The 17,662-nt window shown below is 44.4% G+C and overlaps 1 protein-coding gene across 1 annotated transcript in view; it reads left to right on the top strand.

The window, feature by feature from the left end:
• The window catches only part of TMEM131 (transmembrane protein 131), a 102,374-nt gene extending 95,981 nt beyond the window's left edge, over positions 1-6,393 (top strand). Inside the window, exons 39-41 of the mRNA XM_080377362.1 lie at positions 320-417; positions 1,837-2,000; positions 5,372-6,393. Of these exons, the coding sequence (XP_080233488.1) occupies positions 320-417; positions 1,837-2,000; positions 5,372-5,668 (559 nt within the window). The 3' untranslated portion in view covers positions 5,669-6,393. The remainder of the gene's footprint in view (positions 1-319; positions 418-1,836; positions 2,001-5,371) is intronic.
• The last annotated feature ends 11,269 nt before the right edge of the window (positions 6,394-17,662 follow it).

The following is a 17,662-nucleotide window of genomic DNA, read 5'->3' as shown; positions in this document are numbered from 1 at the left end:
TGAAAAACTGATCAAAACAGCTACTTTCAGTTTGTGTTGAAGCTCAGTTTACAGATTAAAAAGCATTGTCTATAGCAGTGTGTTTGCTCCAAGGTGGTTATATACACAGGAAAATGGTATTTCACTGAAATCTTTTGTTAAAACAAAAATAAGCTGATTTGCTAACGCTTGATCACGATTAAATATATCTATAGTTAAATATATATGCACACACACATTTGTACATACACATTTGTATATAGAGCAGGAAGTTAATATTGTCGGTAGTACTGTGTTAATGAGTTGTTATGTTGCTTTCCCATTACTCCATAATACTTAGTTCGGGTTTGTGGAGTCCTATCAGCAATCCCAGCAGTCCCGACTTCACGCCTCTCAACTCATTCTCTGCATTTGGACATTCTCTTAACTTAACTGGAGGTGAGTTTTTGTATTCAAATATTTTTCTGTATTCAAATACAGGTAAAGAAATGCTGTGTCTCCATTCCACTGGTCTAACTGCAGACAGTGTTACCATCCCTGTCCCCAAAAAGAATGACTGTATAGGAAAGCATGTTAAAAATTTGGTGGTGAATATGTTCTGTGTTTCAGCCCAGAGAGAGTTAGTGGAAACTTTTAGAGTGTTGTTTGGGCTAGAAATACTCATTTTTGAAGTTTCTCTGTTTCAGTAAAATTACTTTATACTTGTTTTTTCCTTAACCTTCCTCCCCGCCCCCCCTCCCCCTGAAGCTTTGCTGTAGGTCTCAAAAGCCTGCCACTACACCTGTAGTTTCCTGAACACTTCATGCCTGCATAAAACCACTGCACTGTAAATGAGGCAGTGGCCCATCTCTCATGTTGATTTCCTCTAGTGTTTGTTTAGCTGCATTATGAAGCGATGCATACCAAACCCAGCAATTCATTCCTGCATTTAAATATTTAGGTAAACTTTCCATAAGTGACTACTGGGCCTTGATGCAGGCAGACTGTAGTGCAGAGCATGGATGCTCTGTGTACTGACAGATTTGTGTACCGTGTTAAGGGGTGTGTGGTATTTTTTAAGGTGTCTGCAAAAGGTGATAAGCAAAGCAAACTTTGTAGGTGGCATTTGCAAAATGGATTGTACGTCTACTGAAAAAAAATGCTGTCTACTGAAAAAATTGTTTGTCTGCTGGAAAATGTGGGGGGTCTGCAATCAATAGCAGCTGCTGTTCTGGGGTTCTTTCATCTTCACTGGCAACACTTGGCACCAGTAGCTCTGAGGGATGGCAGTAAGGTGCCTGGGATCAGTTCTGTGTGCAGGGACCCGGCAAAGCACAAGTGCTGGTGCAGCCCTTTCCATCTCGGAGCCAGGGTGGTGGGGTCTGGGCTGGGACATAGCCAGTGCTGCCTCCCGTACCAGGAGTTCCCTGGAAGGGAGTGCTGCAAGGCAAATGAGTGCTGAGGTTACGAGAGGCTCCTTCAGCCCGGGCACTTACTCCACCCGCAGTTAACTTGTTCCGAAGAGATGTCAGGACCCTCAGTATTGCGGTACTTCTGCCTGGTTCCCCGAGTGCTTTCGGGTCAATGGTACCATGAACCACAAATCCCATAGGCTGATACTGAATCATACACTTTGCAAGCATAGAACTTTCTTCCCCACCACCCCCAACCATGATTCTAACTCTAGCTGCTGTCTGATGGAGGGAATGTGAGATGAGATCTGTGCTACTGTGTGACCTTTTCTAAATCTCAATTAACGCGCTGCAGCAGGACCTGCTAGAAAAATGTGGGAAATAACTGTGAAGAGTATTAGTCTGCTGTGATTCTTGGAAAACGAGGAAGAGTGATGTACTCAGTTTTCTTTCATTTTATTTTTAGAGGTTTTTAGCAAACTTGGTTTAGCTCGATCTGCTTATGGGCAGGATGTTCAGAGGAACTGGAGTGAATTCAACAATGTTCCATCATCCATCTGGGATCCTTCAGCTACAGATTCTGTACCCTCCTGGCCAACAAGCTCGAGTTCCCCAACTCATACAACTGCAGTAAGTATTCAGTCCAAGTACAGCATTTTATTACTGTTACCAACCTGTTCTTTATCTGCCATCTAATTTAATTTAGAGAATTTTTAAATTTGGGTGAAAAAAAAAAATCAACTGAAGAATAAAGGGAAGTTAAATGTATTCATCTTTCTGTGTAGTTCAGTTGACCTGGCTGTTGGACTGAGTGATTAGCCTGCTCCCTTGCAGATGATGAATCCATGTAAATGGCTTCACATAAAAGTACCTCTCATGAGAGCATCTTGCAGTACCTACAAAAGTGTGTTCCATTCCCACGTGCATCAGGGCTGTAGGAAGAGCTTCTGTGCCATGGCTGGACACTGCCTCTGTCACTTCCAGTTTGATGGACAGTTGCAAAATAGCCAATATGGTAACTTTCAGCCTTTGATTCTGCTTCCTGAATCCAGTGTTGCACCTACTTGTAAATTAACAAAAGGTAAAAAAAACCCTTATCTAAAAGGCCGCAAACGTATTCTTTCCAGCCTAGACAAAACACTGAAGAACTGAGCATAAGGTGAAGCCTTTAAACAGACTACTAATTTTGATAGAGTTCTTGACTGTACCCAAAGAAGAAAAAACATCTTTTACCCAGATTGTAGCACTGCACTCTCATACTTGTGCCTCTCTCTGTCAGAATAAAACTTACACCGCAACAGCTGTCTTCAGTGCCAGCTGAAATCGTTCTTCATCTTGTCTTCTAAAAATGTTTTTGTAGTGAGTAAGAGGCAGTGTTTACTTCACCTGGTAGCAGTTCAGATGGAGTGGGGGAAGGCGAGAGGGGCAGGGGAAGCTGAAGAAGGTCATACAGCTTCTTATAGACACACACTCACTGATCTTGCCCTTGTCATGTGGTTACAACTGTAGCTATAACTCACTAAAACTATGTAAGGAGAAATTTTTGCTTTTTTGGTCACACAGAGGGCAGATTTCTCAGTGTTTGTTCTGGTTGTCCTCAATCCCTCCTTCTATCAATCTCTCTAGCTCCTATTTCCTGGCCGTTCCTGAAAAATATTTGGAAATGTGTTTCAGGAGGCATCAAGACGGAAGCCAGACCAATGGCATAGAAGAATTGTCAGTCTCTCCCTTCAAATACTTCAGTTTTGGGGGAGAGGATGGTGGTGAACACAAAGCATTTTAGCTTATTCAAGGGGAAGATCACTTAATAAACAAGAAGCAACAGACAGAAAACATTCAAAGCCTTTTTCATGATAGTGATCTTTTCCAAGTGCTTGTGGTGAGCCAGAACAGGAAAATTCGGCTGTTTCTGTTACTGAACCTCCTTGCTCTTAAGTGCTAGGTAAGAGAGCAGGTACCAGACCAGGGCCCAGTCCTTCTTTCTGGCACAAGAGCCAAAGCTGTTCTCACAAACAGTGCTTATATAGCAGCTTCTGGTTACCCTCTTTTCTAGGAAGGTTTGTGGGGAATGTTTTTGATCATCCTCCTTCCTTATTCTTCTTGCTTTTTCATTTTATGCACAATTCTGCTTCTATACTAAAGACTGAGTCCCATCTCCCCTCAGGCCTTGCTGCACTGCTGGTGGTACTTCCTAAGTTACTTTCTAACCACAGCCTCGTACTCCTCTTTCCTCCATCTCCCTGCATGTAGTTCTGTCTGCCAGCCACTTCGTTCCTCCCTCCACCAGCCCTGAAAAGGAGTAGCAGTCTAGTCTAAGGTACTCTGCTCTGCCGTTCCTTTCCTGGTTGCTTCTACTTTATGAGCAATTACCTTTCCATCAGGTTCTCCCAAACACTTCTGGGACACGTAGGAGTAGTTTCTAGCTGTTACCTGCAGCAGAAAATAGGGAGGAGTTTTAGTGTATTAGGGTTGGTGTTTGAGCAGCAGAGTGAGCATTTCCTGCTGTATACTTAGTAGTCTAACACTTGTATGGCTTAAATATAACCATTACAGTTATGTAACAGTAATAAACTGTGACCCTAGTTTGGCTCAACATCTCAGTGACATTGGAGAGTCCTAATGACGTTGGCCCAGTTAACCCCTGAGTATGCTCCACACTCCTGTCCAGCCCTCAGTATCAAATTCTGTGAGGAGCCATTGGTAGTGTGTCAGTGTGCAACCAATTTCAGGTATGATTAGACTGAGCATAGCTTCTTCATTCCAGGGGAGAAAATAAAAACCTGAAACAAAGGCATTTTCAGAGTCTACCTTGTTTACTTTTCTAAAGAGATTTTTATTTCAATCTTCAGATGCAGAGTGCACTGATACTGGTTAACCTTTAGCGTGCATTATTTGAGGGCAGAGATCTTGGGAAGGGATGCCCTGTGTCCACCCAGTAAATCCAAACATAAGGATGTTTGTACCTTACAGCACTTACTCAACAAGCCCACTGCCTTTTGGATGTATCAAGTTTACTGTATATTTGCAAATTGAATTTACAGCCTATGTACATTAAATCTGTTGGCGCTGAGGTATGTAGCGCGTTAAGCCTACATGTAGCAGGGTCTGTGTTAATATTAGCATGAAAGTTACGCTAACCTTTCTCATCTCCATCTTTGGCTGCTTCCGGATATCACTTTCCACTGCACCATGGGTTAGATTCCTCTGCTTGTTGCTTGCTACTGTTTGGACTTTAATAAAACAGTTGACAAAATCTGGGCCTTGTTCATTTCTGCATGTGCTCTCAAGGCTTGCTGTACCTGTCCTATGCATCCCCAAGGCATCTGTGGCATGTGTTGCAGTACACCTGCATCTGCTCCATGACAGATGGCCAGATCTCCAGTCCCCTCTCCCTTCATCCGGAGAAATTCTGGATGGCGGGGGGTGGGGAAGGAGGGGGAAGTATATGCTAGGAATATGGGGATGTACAGTGGGGCTGAATGCAGGTAGGTTCATCCAAAATGTACAATTTGTAACAGATACTCTGAATAGAAGGAGATAAGTTTGCAAACGGCCTAAAAAGGGTCAAGGCATAAACTTTGCTGCTACCTTCCATTACAACTTGAATTTTGTTGTTTTGTCAATACTTGAACCATGTTTATCTGTCTCATTCTAACTAGTTGAATTAAGCTTGAGCTTTTTGGCCCTTGTGTGTTAAAGCTTGAATACTAGTAGTGCTCAAATTAGTAGTGTTATGGGGATGTATAAGCTCAAACGAAATCAGCTTACAAGCCTATAATGTAATTGCACTCTGCAGCCTGTCTGGTGACAGTTAGTAGTGTGGTTCTCCTGGGCAAGCTTCTAGTAAAGGGGAGTTCAAAACTCCATGTTGCAGTGAAGATGGAAGGGGTTCCACAGCAGGCTTGCTGCTTCTTAGATACTTTTCTTTCGGGGGGGCTGTAAACATGGTGAAAATAGAGGTTTACTGAACTGCTGCTTACCTGGTTCTATCTTTACTACAGTCGATCCTTGGCAACCCAAGCGGCCTGTGGTCCACCACTCCATTCAGCAGTTCCATTTGGTCAAGTAATCTCAACAGTGGCCTTCCCTTCACCACTCCGACAAACACGTTGTCAGGCATTGATCTCATGGGTAGTGAAAACTCCTCTGCTGCTCCTCCTCCGCCCACTGCTGCCACTGTTGCCAATCCTGCTGAGGACATGGGACAGACCTACAATCCTTGGAGAATCTGGAGCCCAACAATTGGAAGAAGAAGTTCAGATCCTTGGTCTAATTCACACTATCCTCATGAAAACTGAAGTTAAGCGAAAGGAAAGAACTCTTATCCAGGTCATGAGACAATTCTGAATACAAATTTTTGAAACATCATTTTCAGGCTGTTGCTGGTCATTGCTTCCCTCTCCCCTGCCCCCGCCAGTCATGCTTTCATCACTCGCTCCTTTTTAAAGTCTGTCCTGCAATATGGTAGTGTGAGATTGCAGATAAGCTTGAAAAAGTCTGGGTGTGGTCACAAATCCCAACTACAGCTGAAGCCTGTAAATCTGAACAATTTCTCTGGTTTCATATTTTACCATCTGCCACCTTTACTTAGGAAACAATTTGAACTATAAAATGGCCCTGGCATGCAATACTTTTGTGAAAAGTACCGGTTTGGGTTTTTAAATTTTTTCCAGTATTATCCTCCAAGTTCTAATTTAAAAGCAAAGGGCACTTTGTGCTAAAATGCAGAGTATTTTTTTAAAATGAGGCTCTCTTTGTTAACACAGGTTCTAAGAATGTAAAAAAGAAAAGAAAACCAACAAAACCAACACAAAACCTTAAGAGCAAAATGGCTGAATGTAAGAGCATTCTGTTGAGACTGTAATACACTTTCTGTGCTGTTTGTACATTTGTAAACCTGAATGCATTTTTAAGTTGAACTGAAATGCACACAGCCAAGACTTGTGGAAAAACAAGATACCTTGTGCATTTCTTACGGATACAACTTTGGGTTGTACTTTAAAATAAATACTGCTTTTTTCAAGATCTGTCTGCTGTAGTTCTGTGCTCTTGGTGTTTTCTGAACTTGTGTGTGCATGAATCCACTTGGTGGTGGTAGCCTTCAGGCCAAAAGCTACTGCACATAGGGCCTCTATTAACAGAAGTTTCACTGCAAATGAAACCTGGCTTCTCAACCGTGTGGGTTTGTGCAGCAGTGGAGAATTAGAAATTGTTTTCAGGGTCACGCAGTGCCACCCACTCAAATTTGCTGGATAGAGAAATGCTGGAAAAATGTCTGTACTGTTTTAAGTTTCCAAGTATGGGGCATAGAAGCAGCTGCTTCTGTTGATGCTACGCCCATACCTTTGTAACACTGTTCTTGTATAGGTCTGAACAAGAACTCTACTATTTATAGATACAATTTATCTGTCCCTTTAAGGTGCCTCTTTCCCTTCATTAACAGTAAGGCAAGCCCCAGTGACTACATATAGAACTGAACCCTTCCATTACAGGGAAGCATTAAAAGGCACTAGCAACATAAATTTACTTGTAACTCAGTGGTGCTGCTTAAAACTCACAGCAGTGCATCTTCATCAGAATCCATATTAAAAGTGTAAGAACTCTATATTTTAGTTAAAACCTTTATGCTACAAGGAATATTGTATGTGAAAAAATGTGAGGGTTAAATAAATAATTAGGACTAATTGAGTATTCCTCCAGCTTGCATTACATAAAATCTCTACAAGTGTCCGATTGCTGTCTTCTTGCTGCCACCAGCAGCAGCTTGAAGATACAGATCGCTGAAATAGAAACCTGCTGGAACTCCTTTGTTCTTAGAATTTGGGTACTTCTAGAACCATGCAAGGTCATGAAATGCTCAGCTTGGATTTGTATGCGGTTTCCTGAGTAACTGGGCAAACAAGTCTTTTACTGCATGCAAAATAAAGAATAAGTAGTTAAGCTACTGACATGCCAGGGCCTGCTTCTCTGTAAATGGAACTTGGGAAGATAACCAGCAGTAACTTCAAGGTGAAAGGAGCCGCTTAAGGTAATGTGCCACCTTTTTCTTAGCAGATGTTTATATTGGAATTGATTCCACGGAGGATAGAGGCAGAAACGAATTCTGAGACACGAATAGTCTTCAGTGGTTTAAACAGTTGTGAGGACAGAAAAACTTTTCTCCTTGAAAAACATTTCCCTTTGAAAAGACAAGGCAACAAAGAATTTAGACTTTTTTTTTCCCCAAAAATGTGAGCCATTCCCTTGTGTCAATTCAAATAACCTCTGCTGCCTTTAGAATATTCTCATTTCTTGCTGAGTTCTTAAAAGGTCTTTCAAGAAGAAACTCTTTGAGTTTCTTCTTGAGCACCTATTAAATGTTACTTAAGTTCCAAGGGTGAGACAACCTGAACTATCAAGGTCTTTGATAGAGTCATCAGTTTCCTAAGAGGAAAAAGCATGCCCACCCCCCTGCCCCAAGATGTAGAAGGAAAACATCCTAGGCCTAAAGACTTCCTGTTTCTGAGTATCATTCATTCCTTCCTTCTCTCTACTCCAAAGTTATTCTGGAGCCCACCTTCACTCTGTTCTGCCTAGTTAAAGCAAGCAAAAGAGCTGCCTTAAAAAGAAGTGCTAATTGTAATTGACAGAATTTAGGTGAAATAAAATCTGGGCAACAGTTACGTATTTCTAAAGAAACTTCTGTATAGTAAGCACGTCTACAACACAGGTTTTGCTGCCTTCTCCCTGAGGTGTCCACTTGCCAGCTTTTATGGTATAGTCACTCTTAACATGCATTGAAATTGCTGAAAACTGGGGATGGGGGCAGGAGGATGATGAGCCAGAAGCATCCACAGACATCACAGAATAATAGAGAGGACAGACCTTTTACGATGAGGTAAAAATAAAATGAGGTTTTGGCAAAACGTGTAAAGTCTTATATAAAAATCTAGATGGGGTTGAAAATGTTGGAGCCTACTGGAAGGACAATTTAAGATAAAAGAACACAGGGAGAAGGGTGGACTGTGTTTTCAAAAGCAGAATGAACAAGGTTGAAGCTCAGACCATAAGGGAAGTTCCATCTTACATAAAAAGACCAGAGGAAAAACCAGTTTAAAGCACTTGGAAGATGGGCTGTCCTGGAAACCAGGTAGCTCACAGTCCTGATAATTTAAAAAATTTCTTTGGAGTAGCATCAGAGCAAATTACCATGAGTCAGCTCTTCTCTTCCAGACCTGGAAGCTATTGGAATACGAAGTTCCCAGCAAGGAAGAGAAACAATTACTGTTACTTTTAGTAATTATTTTGGTGCTCCTAAAGGACAGTTCTATTCTGCCAACTCTACAAACAGACTTGAAAAGCCTGAAAAGTTTCTTGCCTGTTACTATAATCAGGCAGCCTGGAGTAAGTGAGGCTGGCCCCTAACGTGAAATTAGTTTGATTAGCATGAGCTCTATTTCAAAAAGCTCTCAAAAGATTTTTATAGAAGTATATATGAGATTTTTATAAAAGTATAAGGCCATATCAGAACAGGACATAAAATTCCAGTCAGAAGGACAGTTAGTGTTTATTTCACGGATACAGACACTTGGAATGAACCAACATACCAACAAGCAGGCCCGGGCCCAGTCCTGGCCGCAGCTCTGCCAGCAGCAGTATGTACTGTGGCTTGGCCACTGCCCTGCAACAGAAGTACCAACTGCGGAAAACTCTAGGACGAGGTGGGATGCAGAGTGTGAGCAAACAGCAGATTGTCAGCACTGAAGCGTCGTGGCCAAATTGTACTGAAGTTGTCCACTGCACTCTAGCTGACCATGAACTGCCTTTCCAAACACGAGAGGTAAAAATAAAGACAGCACAACTATTTACCTTCACGCAGTAAGAAGCTATCGCGTTCACTGAAACTATTTCATCTGGAGTGATGTTTTACAGTAAATACAGCTTTGACTGGGCCTTGTCTGTTTTCCCAACCTGTAATTATGAGCAACTTTTCTGAGCTTCAGTGTTTCAGCCTCATGAAACAATGATGACTTCAGCTCACGATGAGTCAGGTCATCAAAAGAGAGCCAAGCGCTGGGATTGGAAGTAACCTAGCTTCTACTGTTTGGTTGCCGCAAGTGGAAGAGCGTTCAGTCACCTCATTTTAAACAGGTTCCGCTTCAAAACTGACTCTTCTGCCCAGCACTTGTTTTCATCTAACACCAGTCAAAGATGGACTTTTATGTTCAGCTGGTGCTTTGGTCACATAAATACTAAAGCAGTCTTCAGGACGCCTGGATCAGCACACTCTTAAGCAGCCCTCTGAACACAACTGCTAACTGCACTTACTACTGCTAGTTTGCTACTTGGATGCTGTGTGATCCAGCAGCAAGTGGAGCATGACATATATATATATTTATATCTCTCTCTCTCACAAAGAAGAAATCAAACTACCAGAAAGCAAGTCACAAGTATCTGCAGGAGCCAGAGAAAATACAGTAAAGTAGTAGCCTAAATTCCAGGAGACTTTTCACAGAATGGTCAGGGTTGGAAGGGACCTCTGGAGATCATCTAGTCCAACCCCCTGCCACAGCAGGGTCACCGGGAGCAGGTTGCACAGGGTCACATCCAGGCAGGTTTTGAATATCTCCAGAGAAGGAGACTGCTCAACCGCTCTGGGCAGCCTGCTCCAGTGCTCTGGCACCCTCAAAGACAAAACATTTTTCCTCACATTTGGAAGGAACTTCCTGTGTTGCAGTTTGTGCCTGTTGCCCCTTGTCCTGTCGCTGGGCACCACTGAAAAGAACCTGGCCCCATCCTCTTGACACCACCCTTAAGATACTTATAGACATTGTAAGATCCCCTCTTAGTCTTCTCTTCTTCAGGCTAAAGAGTCCCAGCGCTCTCAGCCTTCCCTCATAAGGGAGATGCTCCAGTCCCCTCATCATCTTTGCAGCCCACCACTGGTCCCTCTCCAGTAGTTCCCTGTCCTCTTGAACTGGGAAACCCAGTTCATAATAAAAATCCGAGAGTCTTAAGAAGCAGTGAAAACCCTAATATCACTTATTTGCTGGAACATGAGGACTGTCCTGAACAAAAGGTTTTTTTGAGAACTGTGTAAAAGTAGCTGCTCAGATCCAAAAACATTGGTTGGATCAGTTGCCCTTAAACAGCAGATTACATTGTACCAAGAGAAATGTGCAAAGTGGAAATAAGTGTCAAGAAAGATATTATGGTCTCTACCTAAGGAAACCCCTTGAAGTATCTTTATCAAGCTAGGATCACCAAACAGTGGTCCTTCAGGAAGGACCCTGTATCTGAGACCTTATTTCACTCTTCATCTGCCTACCGTGAAGCAAATGTTTGAGACAGTGTCATTATCACTGGATAATATGAGATCTTCAGGGCGTACGCTCATTCTCTCCCGAAGTTTTACAACATAACACTCAAGAAGTAGTCCTTGAGTGGCAGCAGGAAGGGAGTGGGATGTTCTGGCACTGGGATAATGGGATTCACATGGGACTCTTGTAAGCTGTGAAAAAAATCACAGTTCAGTTACTTCAAGACAGGGGATCTGGAGTCTGGCACCTTACAAGAGACAAAAGGCATTGGCTGGGGAGGGGGGGAGATATCTAGAAAAGAGGTACAGGCTGTCCATTTTATAATTCTGGGGCTAATAAAATATTCCCAAGGGAAAGAAATTAGCTATTCTGGAAAGTTTGCTGGGCGTTTTTTGTTGTGGGTCCATGGCAGGATGAAGTCACTTAATTACAAGGAACTTGCTGAGAAGCAAGTGTACCAGGAAAAGAGCACCTGGAGCAGCTTCTGCCTCGCCCAGTATCATTTACTGGCCCATTGTGGAGGTATTGTCAGGGAAGACAACACTCACTGGAGAGAGAATGTTAACCTGCTTTACAGCAATGTAGAAGACAACAGAAGCTAGTGACTAAGTCTAACTGCCTCTCAAGAGGGAAATACACAGATGCTGGAATCAGATGAGAGACTGAAATGCTCCTTGGTATGCTTCTTCAGTGGCTGTTGTTGGCTTTCTGGAAGGAGAAGGGACTTTTAGCTCCTTCAGCTTTACATCACCCATCCACCTAGTATAGCCTGAACTTACCAGTCAAGTTAATTACCAGCAAAATCCTGCAAACATTGAAGAATTTGGCAACAAAGAATGAAAGAAAGTCCCTAAAAACTACGCAACAGGTATGATTCAACCACGGCTTGCCAGGGACATTCCCATTGTGCTGTATAAAGTAGGAATCTTTTCAGATAACAGTAACTTCAAGGAATATTCACATATGTCTCATTCCAAACCAGCAACACAGAAGTTTCTTCCTATGAGCTTCTGATGCAGGTCTAACTGCCAAACTTTCCTCACCTTTGCCTGCCTGTCAAATTCTCTTCTGTGGCTTGGAACTGGAAGACTTGGCCTCCAATTCAAGGGAGGGGTGGGGTGTAAAACTCAATGGAGCTTAAGAAAACATCAATAATGCCTTAATGCTTCAGTTAAACTAAGCAAAGGCCATGGCAGAATGGACTATCTTAATACTTTGAAATACTGAGGAGCAGAAAAAAAAAAGACACAAGGAAGAAAACTGTTCATAAAATAAACATTCATAAATAAATAATAAACTAAATGTTCATAAATAAATAAAAACAAATATAGATTTCACATACATATGAGGAAGGGAGGGAGGAAAGGTAGGATAAAAGGGATTCCTTTCTTTGAAGCAGCTGAATGCAACAATCTAAAGCAATGCTCCACAAAGGTAACTCATCTCAGCTCCAACAGAAAGCAAAGGTCCATGCTACAATAAATGGCACATAAAATGCCTCACTGTTAGGCAGAGCTTAATTTCAGATACGCAAATGCAGGCCTTGGGCACTGGCTGTGAGTTAAACCCACAGTTCCATGGATGTGGAATGAGAATGAGGTACATTGTGCACTGACTTAGTGCCCTTGCATCGATCAACTGCATGCAAAAAAATTCATATGATGCAGTTATTAGAACAATAAAAACTGAATATTGCTGAAGTCATCAGGTTCATCACCAGACTGAAAGTTTCAGAAAACGGACAGTATTTGTGCTAGCTTTGTTTTTAAATGGAGGCTCCTTGTGAAAAGTCACTGATTTGGTCTATACAGCAATATTAACTCATGGGAAAAGAGATCCTGGTAGGCTTTCAGCAACTCTGATTAAATCAGCGAACTAAAACCCACTTCCCCTAACAGTACATTTGAGCAATGCCGTTTCCCCTCTCTACACAGTGAGGAGCCCCATTATTTAGATCGACAGCACCCCTCTGTGGCTACAGAGAGCATTCAGGTCACCACAGCAGTGCCAGCTGCCTGATTAACATCTCCTCCAATATTTTTCCCAAAACCTCGAAAAAAAATCTCAGCTACAGTAGTAGCATTTTGCTTTAACGAGTTGTATACTGGGAAAATTAACACCGCTTTTCCCACCTCCAGTCTATACAGCTATCATCCCTCAACAGTAGCGCACCAAAAAGCCTTAACAAAGAGGAAGTGGAAAGTTCTTGTAGTTCAGTGGTGGAAGCCTACAAATTGGAGCACACTGTTAGTAATATCAGGCTTTTAATTCTCTTCAAGCACAGTAGTATCACAACGTGCCAGACAAGCCTAGTCATAGAACAGTTTGGGTTGGAAAGGACCTTAAAGACCATCAAGTTCCAGCCCCCCTGCCATGGGCAGGGGCACCTTCCACCAGACCAGGTTGCCCAGAGCCCCATCCAGCCTGGCCTTGGACACCTCCAGGGATGGGGCATCCACAGCTTCTCTGGGCAGCCTGTTCCAGGTTCCACCCTCACAGTAAAGAACTTTTCCCTAATATCTAATCTACCCTCCTTCAGTTTAAAGCCATACCCCCTGTCCTAGCACTGCCTGCCCCTGTAAAAAGTCCCTCTCCAGCTTTCCTGCAGGCCCCCTCTGGGTACTGGAAGGCTGCTGTAAGGTCTCCCTGAAGCCTTCTCTTCTCCAGGCTCCACAGCCCCAACTTTCTCAGCCTGTGAGGTGCTCCAGCCCTCTGATCATCTTCATGGCCCTCCTCTGGACTCGCTCCAACAGGTCCATGTCTTTCTTACGTTGGGGGCCGCAATCAAACTATTTATTTCCTATATTTATTTTAATATTTCTTTCATCACACTATCTACAAATGAACCACTTTTCTTTCTTTCCCCTTCTACATGCTTTCAGTATCTTTTCTTCTATATCTGCTCACCTAACATTATCTCCCCAGTATTGAACGCTTTTAACCTGTTATGCCCTGTACGTGTTCAGACACTCGACTCCTCCAGTTTGCACAGAACTTTTTCACAACTTGTTTCTACTCGCCTAGTTGAGGAATTTTATGCAGTTACTTTGTATTTTTGTTCAAATCTCAAACATTGGTTTCTGCTCTCCCCTCCGATCTCTCAGTCCACTTTATCCTTGTGAAAGGCCTCTGCTGAGCTTTTTTCCAGGGCTCCACATTCTCTCCCCTTTGAGTATTTCAGTTCTTATTGTTATAAGCGCTAACTAGCTTCACTATCAAAGCCCTGCTGCAGCTCTGCTTGCTTCCAGGTTGTATTGGGAGCCTTGCAGAAGACACTGTATTTGAGGAGTTTAGTGATCTCAAGGCAAGCCCTGCCTGCCCTGCTGCACCTCCCGCTTCAGGCTTGAGAAGTCAATACTTCTATATTATAACCCCATGTACGCAGCACTGTAAGAGTACATCACATCCTGGAATGCCCTGTTCCCAGTGGTGCTGTGCTCTGGTGAACATCATGAAAGAGAGGAAAGGACACTCCTACCTGTCAGGAGGAAATAGATGGGTTTGCTCCTTATACAAGACAAAAGGCGGAAGGGGACTGAACCTCCCCAGGGATGGGATCTGCTGTGGGAATCCATCCAGGGTCTGCCTGGTGCTGCACAAAAGCAGGGTTCCCAGCACCTAACAGGGCACGAGATTTACTCCCTATTACATTCCTCTTTTTAGTCTACCTTATTAAATGGCAATGCTATTACACTGCTGCAGCTGTGCCTTTCTTACTGAGATCCCAAAGAGCTCCATGCCTTCACCATGCAGATCTCAGGTCACCTATATATCAAGATTCGTGAACAAATTTTGATTAAAGAGCAAATGTTTTAAAGCAAAACCTACCCTAGGTCCAAGCACCTTCAAAGCGTCCACCCTTCTAAGTGCCGCTTTTCTGTTCGATTTTAGCCCTGACTCCCAACTTAGCTCTTCAACAACCAGCTGACAGCACTAACACAGTGCCCTGCATCTGCGAGACACTGGAGTGGCACTCAAGTATTAATACAGTGGATGACCCTGAACTGCCCCTGCATGCCCTCACATTGTCGTTCTCAGTCCCTGCAAGTACAGGCTTTGGCTGCCACCAAATCTTTCATCAGGTTGGTAGAACAAGTGATAGGACCGGAACAGCAGTTGACTCCTCTCGGTCTTTGAAACTACCATGAGTTCAGAAGTTTTCCCTCCTTAGAAAAGCTGCCCACTTTTTTAGTAACACTACCCAACAGTTAGGTACTCTTTAAATAACTATCAGTCTTGATTTACAATATAAAAACAAGAACAATGATCAGATTACTGTCTATCTAGATCCATAGTCTGACAGTAGACAGGAACATATCGATAAAATGCAAAAAAACCCCAACCCAGCTACAGTTTGTTGACAGGCATCAACTTTCTAGTTAACTACCTCCACCATAAATACAAACTCATATTACAGGTTAACTCAAGCACTCCATGCACAACCTGCATAAACCTCATAATCCTTACTCTCTCAGGACTCATACCATGAAAGCCCAAAAAGAAATAAAGTAATACCCAGAGAAGGGGATGATGTGACATCATCCCTACTTGGAGACTAAGGAAAGCACCATAATGGCACTATATAAGTTGATTCAGAGCTAACACTTCTGACACAGTTTCAAAAATGAAAGTCATCAAAAAAATTGTTCAAATACATTTGGAAATCCCATGCTATGTTTATTCTGTCCTTTCACCGCTATAAGGTAGAAGCCACTGTCAAAGACAGGACATGAGGCTGGACTGTTTTTTCCTATCACGAAGTACAGATGTTTCGAGGTTCCTAGTCTGTATTGGTAAACCTTGAATCTAGCTGGCTGCCCAATCTTACCAATCAACAATTAATTATGTAATCCTCAAGACACCTAGAACTACTTCTGTGTCTGCCCAAGCCCAAGCAGGACCCAGAAAACAAGGATATCTCTGGCCCCTGAGGTGCTCATGAAATGTAAGCTTGACTGCAAGAACCCTGTACCCTGGGAACATTTGGGCCGTGGAATTACAAACAAGAGGCCGCTTCTTGCATTCACCCCAAACTGTGAAAAGCAGCCAGCTAACCTAGGTTAAGTTCTCTCGTGGAAACAGTTTGCACCTGGAAACGCCCCATGGCACTTGGCCAGCCTGCCTCCCTTAGTGACAATCTCTCCTGGCAATGTAAGAAATCACTTTCCCATCTCTCCAGTCAGTAAAATCCCCACTGAGTTCCCACAACCCAAACCAGCAGCACTTCACTACCTTACTGGAAAAGGCCACACTGGATAACAACTCGTGCACCAGAAGAGCCATCTGGTGCTTGTGGAGTTGTCTTCTGAGGGTGACCACAGCAAAGGGAGAGAGGCACAGAAGAGAAAAAGAACAGCTCTGATTCGAGCATGCTGTGCAACCAGCTCTTGCAGTGGAGCTGCAGCAAGGATCTGGAGGGGAAGAGCAGTGCATGCTGGCGACTGGGTTCCTCAGGGCTGCAAAGCAATGGAGAGCAGAGGGCACAGGCAGCAAACGAGGACCTTGTCCACAAGCTGTGTTACTTAACTGGGAGTGACAAAGGCAGCTGGAGTAAGGCTGTGCCTGCGAGAGTAGAGGCACAAAGTCCCATCTCTTCTCCCAGCACTGGGGTGAGAGAAGGAATGACCACGCAGATGTGAGTCTTGGCAATAAACCTCCTCATTAGCAATTCCCAATATACAAAGTCTCAGGAAGCTCAACACCACACCAGGCAACAAGGATACCTACAGGTTAGGCAAGCATCCTTTGCAGATCTAGTCGAAGCGGCTCTTCCAAAGCTTTGCTGATGGCAGCAGCAGAGCCAGAATCTGTAACGGGTGACTCACCGCAGAGCAGTGCGCAGGCCTCCCAGCCGCGCCCTGCCCGCCCGCTCTGGCCCCACGCCCAGCGCGGTGCCTCGGCCCGCCCAGCAGCCCGCTCCCGGGGCAGCGTCCTCCCCGCTCGGCCTCGGCCTCCCCGGGGGAGGAGGGCGCCGGTGGCTGCCCCGCGAACGGCGGGAGACCGCCGTGCGGCCCCCCCCGGCCCGTCCTCACGGCGGGGAGCGGCGGCGGGCCCCGCGGGGGCGGGCAGGGGGCGGCTGGGAGGCCCCGGCCGGGCAACGGCCCTTCCCGCCCCGCTCCCCGCCTCGAGGGCCGGGCAGCTCGCGCGCGGGAGTGCCGCGTGCCTAACGGCCGTTCCCGCCCTGCGGCAGGCGCGAGCCGTTTATAGGCCTTGGGTCCCGGTGAATCGCTTCGCGGGCGTTAACCAGTCGTTACCGGCTCCCGTCAGGCGGCGATGGCTGCCCGGTTACATCACGGGCACGGGGGGGAGCTCTGCCCGGTACACGGCGCGCCTGGCGCAGGGCCGAGGCGGCAGCAAGACTTTTATTGATTGATTTAAAGCTCGATGCTTTGATGTGTGTACTGAACAAAGCTCTGCGAGCGCGACAGCAGACTGAAGCAACTATGCACACGTGGTAGTTAGCGGGGTCGGGGCTTGTGGGCAACTATAACTGCTTCATATTGCAGCTCTATAGGCCTTGTCATTAAAACTTTGATTTTAAATTAGACTGAGGATTTTCTAAAACATCTCCCCTTCTTCCCACACTATCCAATTAGGATGTACTTCCAAACTCCCTTTCAGATGTTTTTCCTGGGAATTCCAGTGCAGTCTCAGCAGAAAAGGCTTCTGATGACCCCGATGGGAGCACCAAGAAAACTGGGTGTATCCCCACCCCAGACGATGGTGCTGTTCCTGCCAGAGACACTGGGAAGGCCCCTCCACCTCGCTCCCTCAGGAACAGTCAACGGGCAGTGGTTTGGGGTTAGGTACATAATGAGACACTCCAATAAAACAGCACGTTATCTCAAGTATTTTGACTGCAAGGTCCAAAACTTTACAATAAATTAGATAAGGGGATGTACAGTATGCTCCTTATGGTGTAAAATGCGTAAAATACACATCTGCAGAACTTTACACTCAGAATGCTTAGGGTATATGCACAAATACAATACC

The sequence above is a fragment of the Falco punctatus genome (assembly GCF_963210335.1).
Source record: "Falco punctatus genome assembly, chromosome: 2".
Taxonomy (NCBI): domain Eukaryota; kingdom Metazoa; phylum Chordata; class Aves; order Falconiformes; family Falconidae; genus Falco; species Falco punctatus.
The sequence above is the reverse complement of the archived record's forward strand: the minus strand, read 5'-3'. Positions and strand labels throughout refer to the sequence as shown.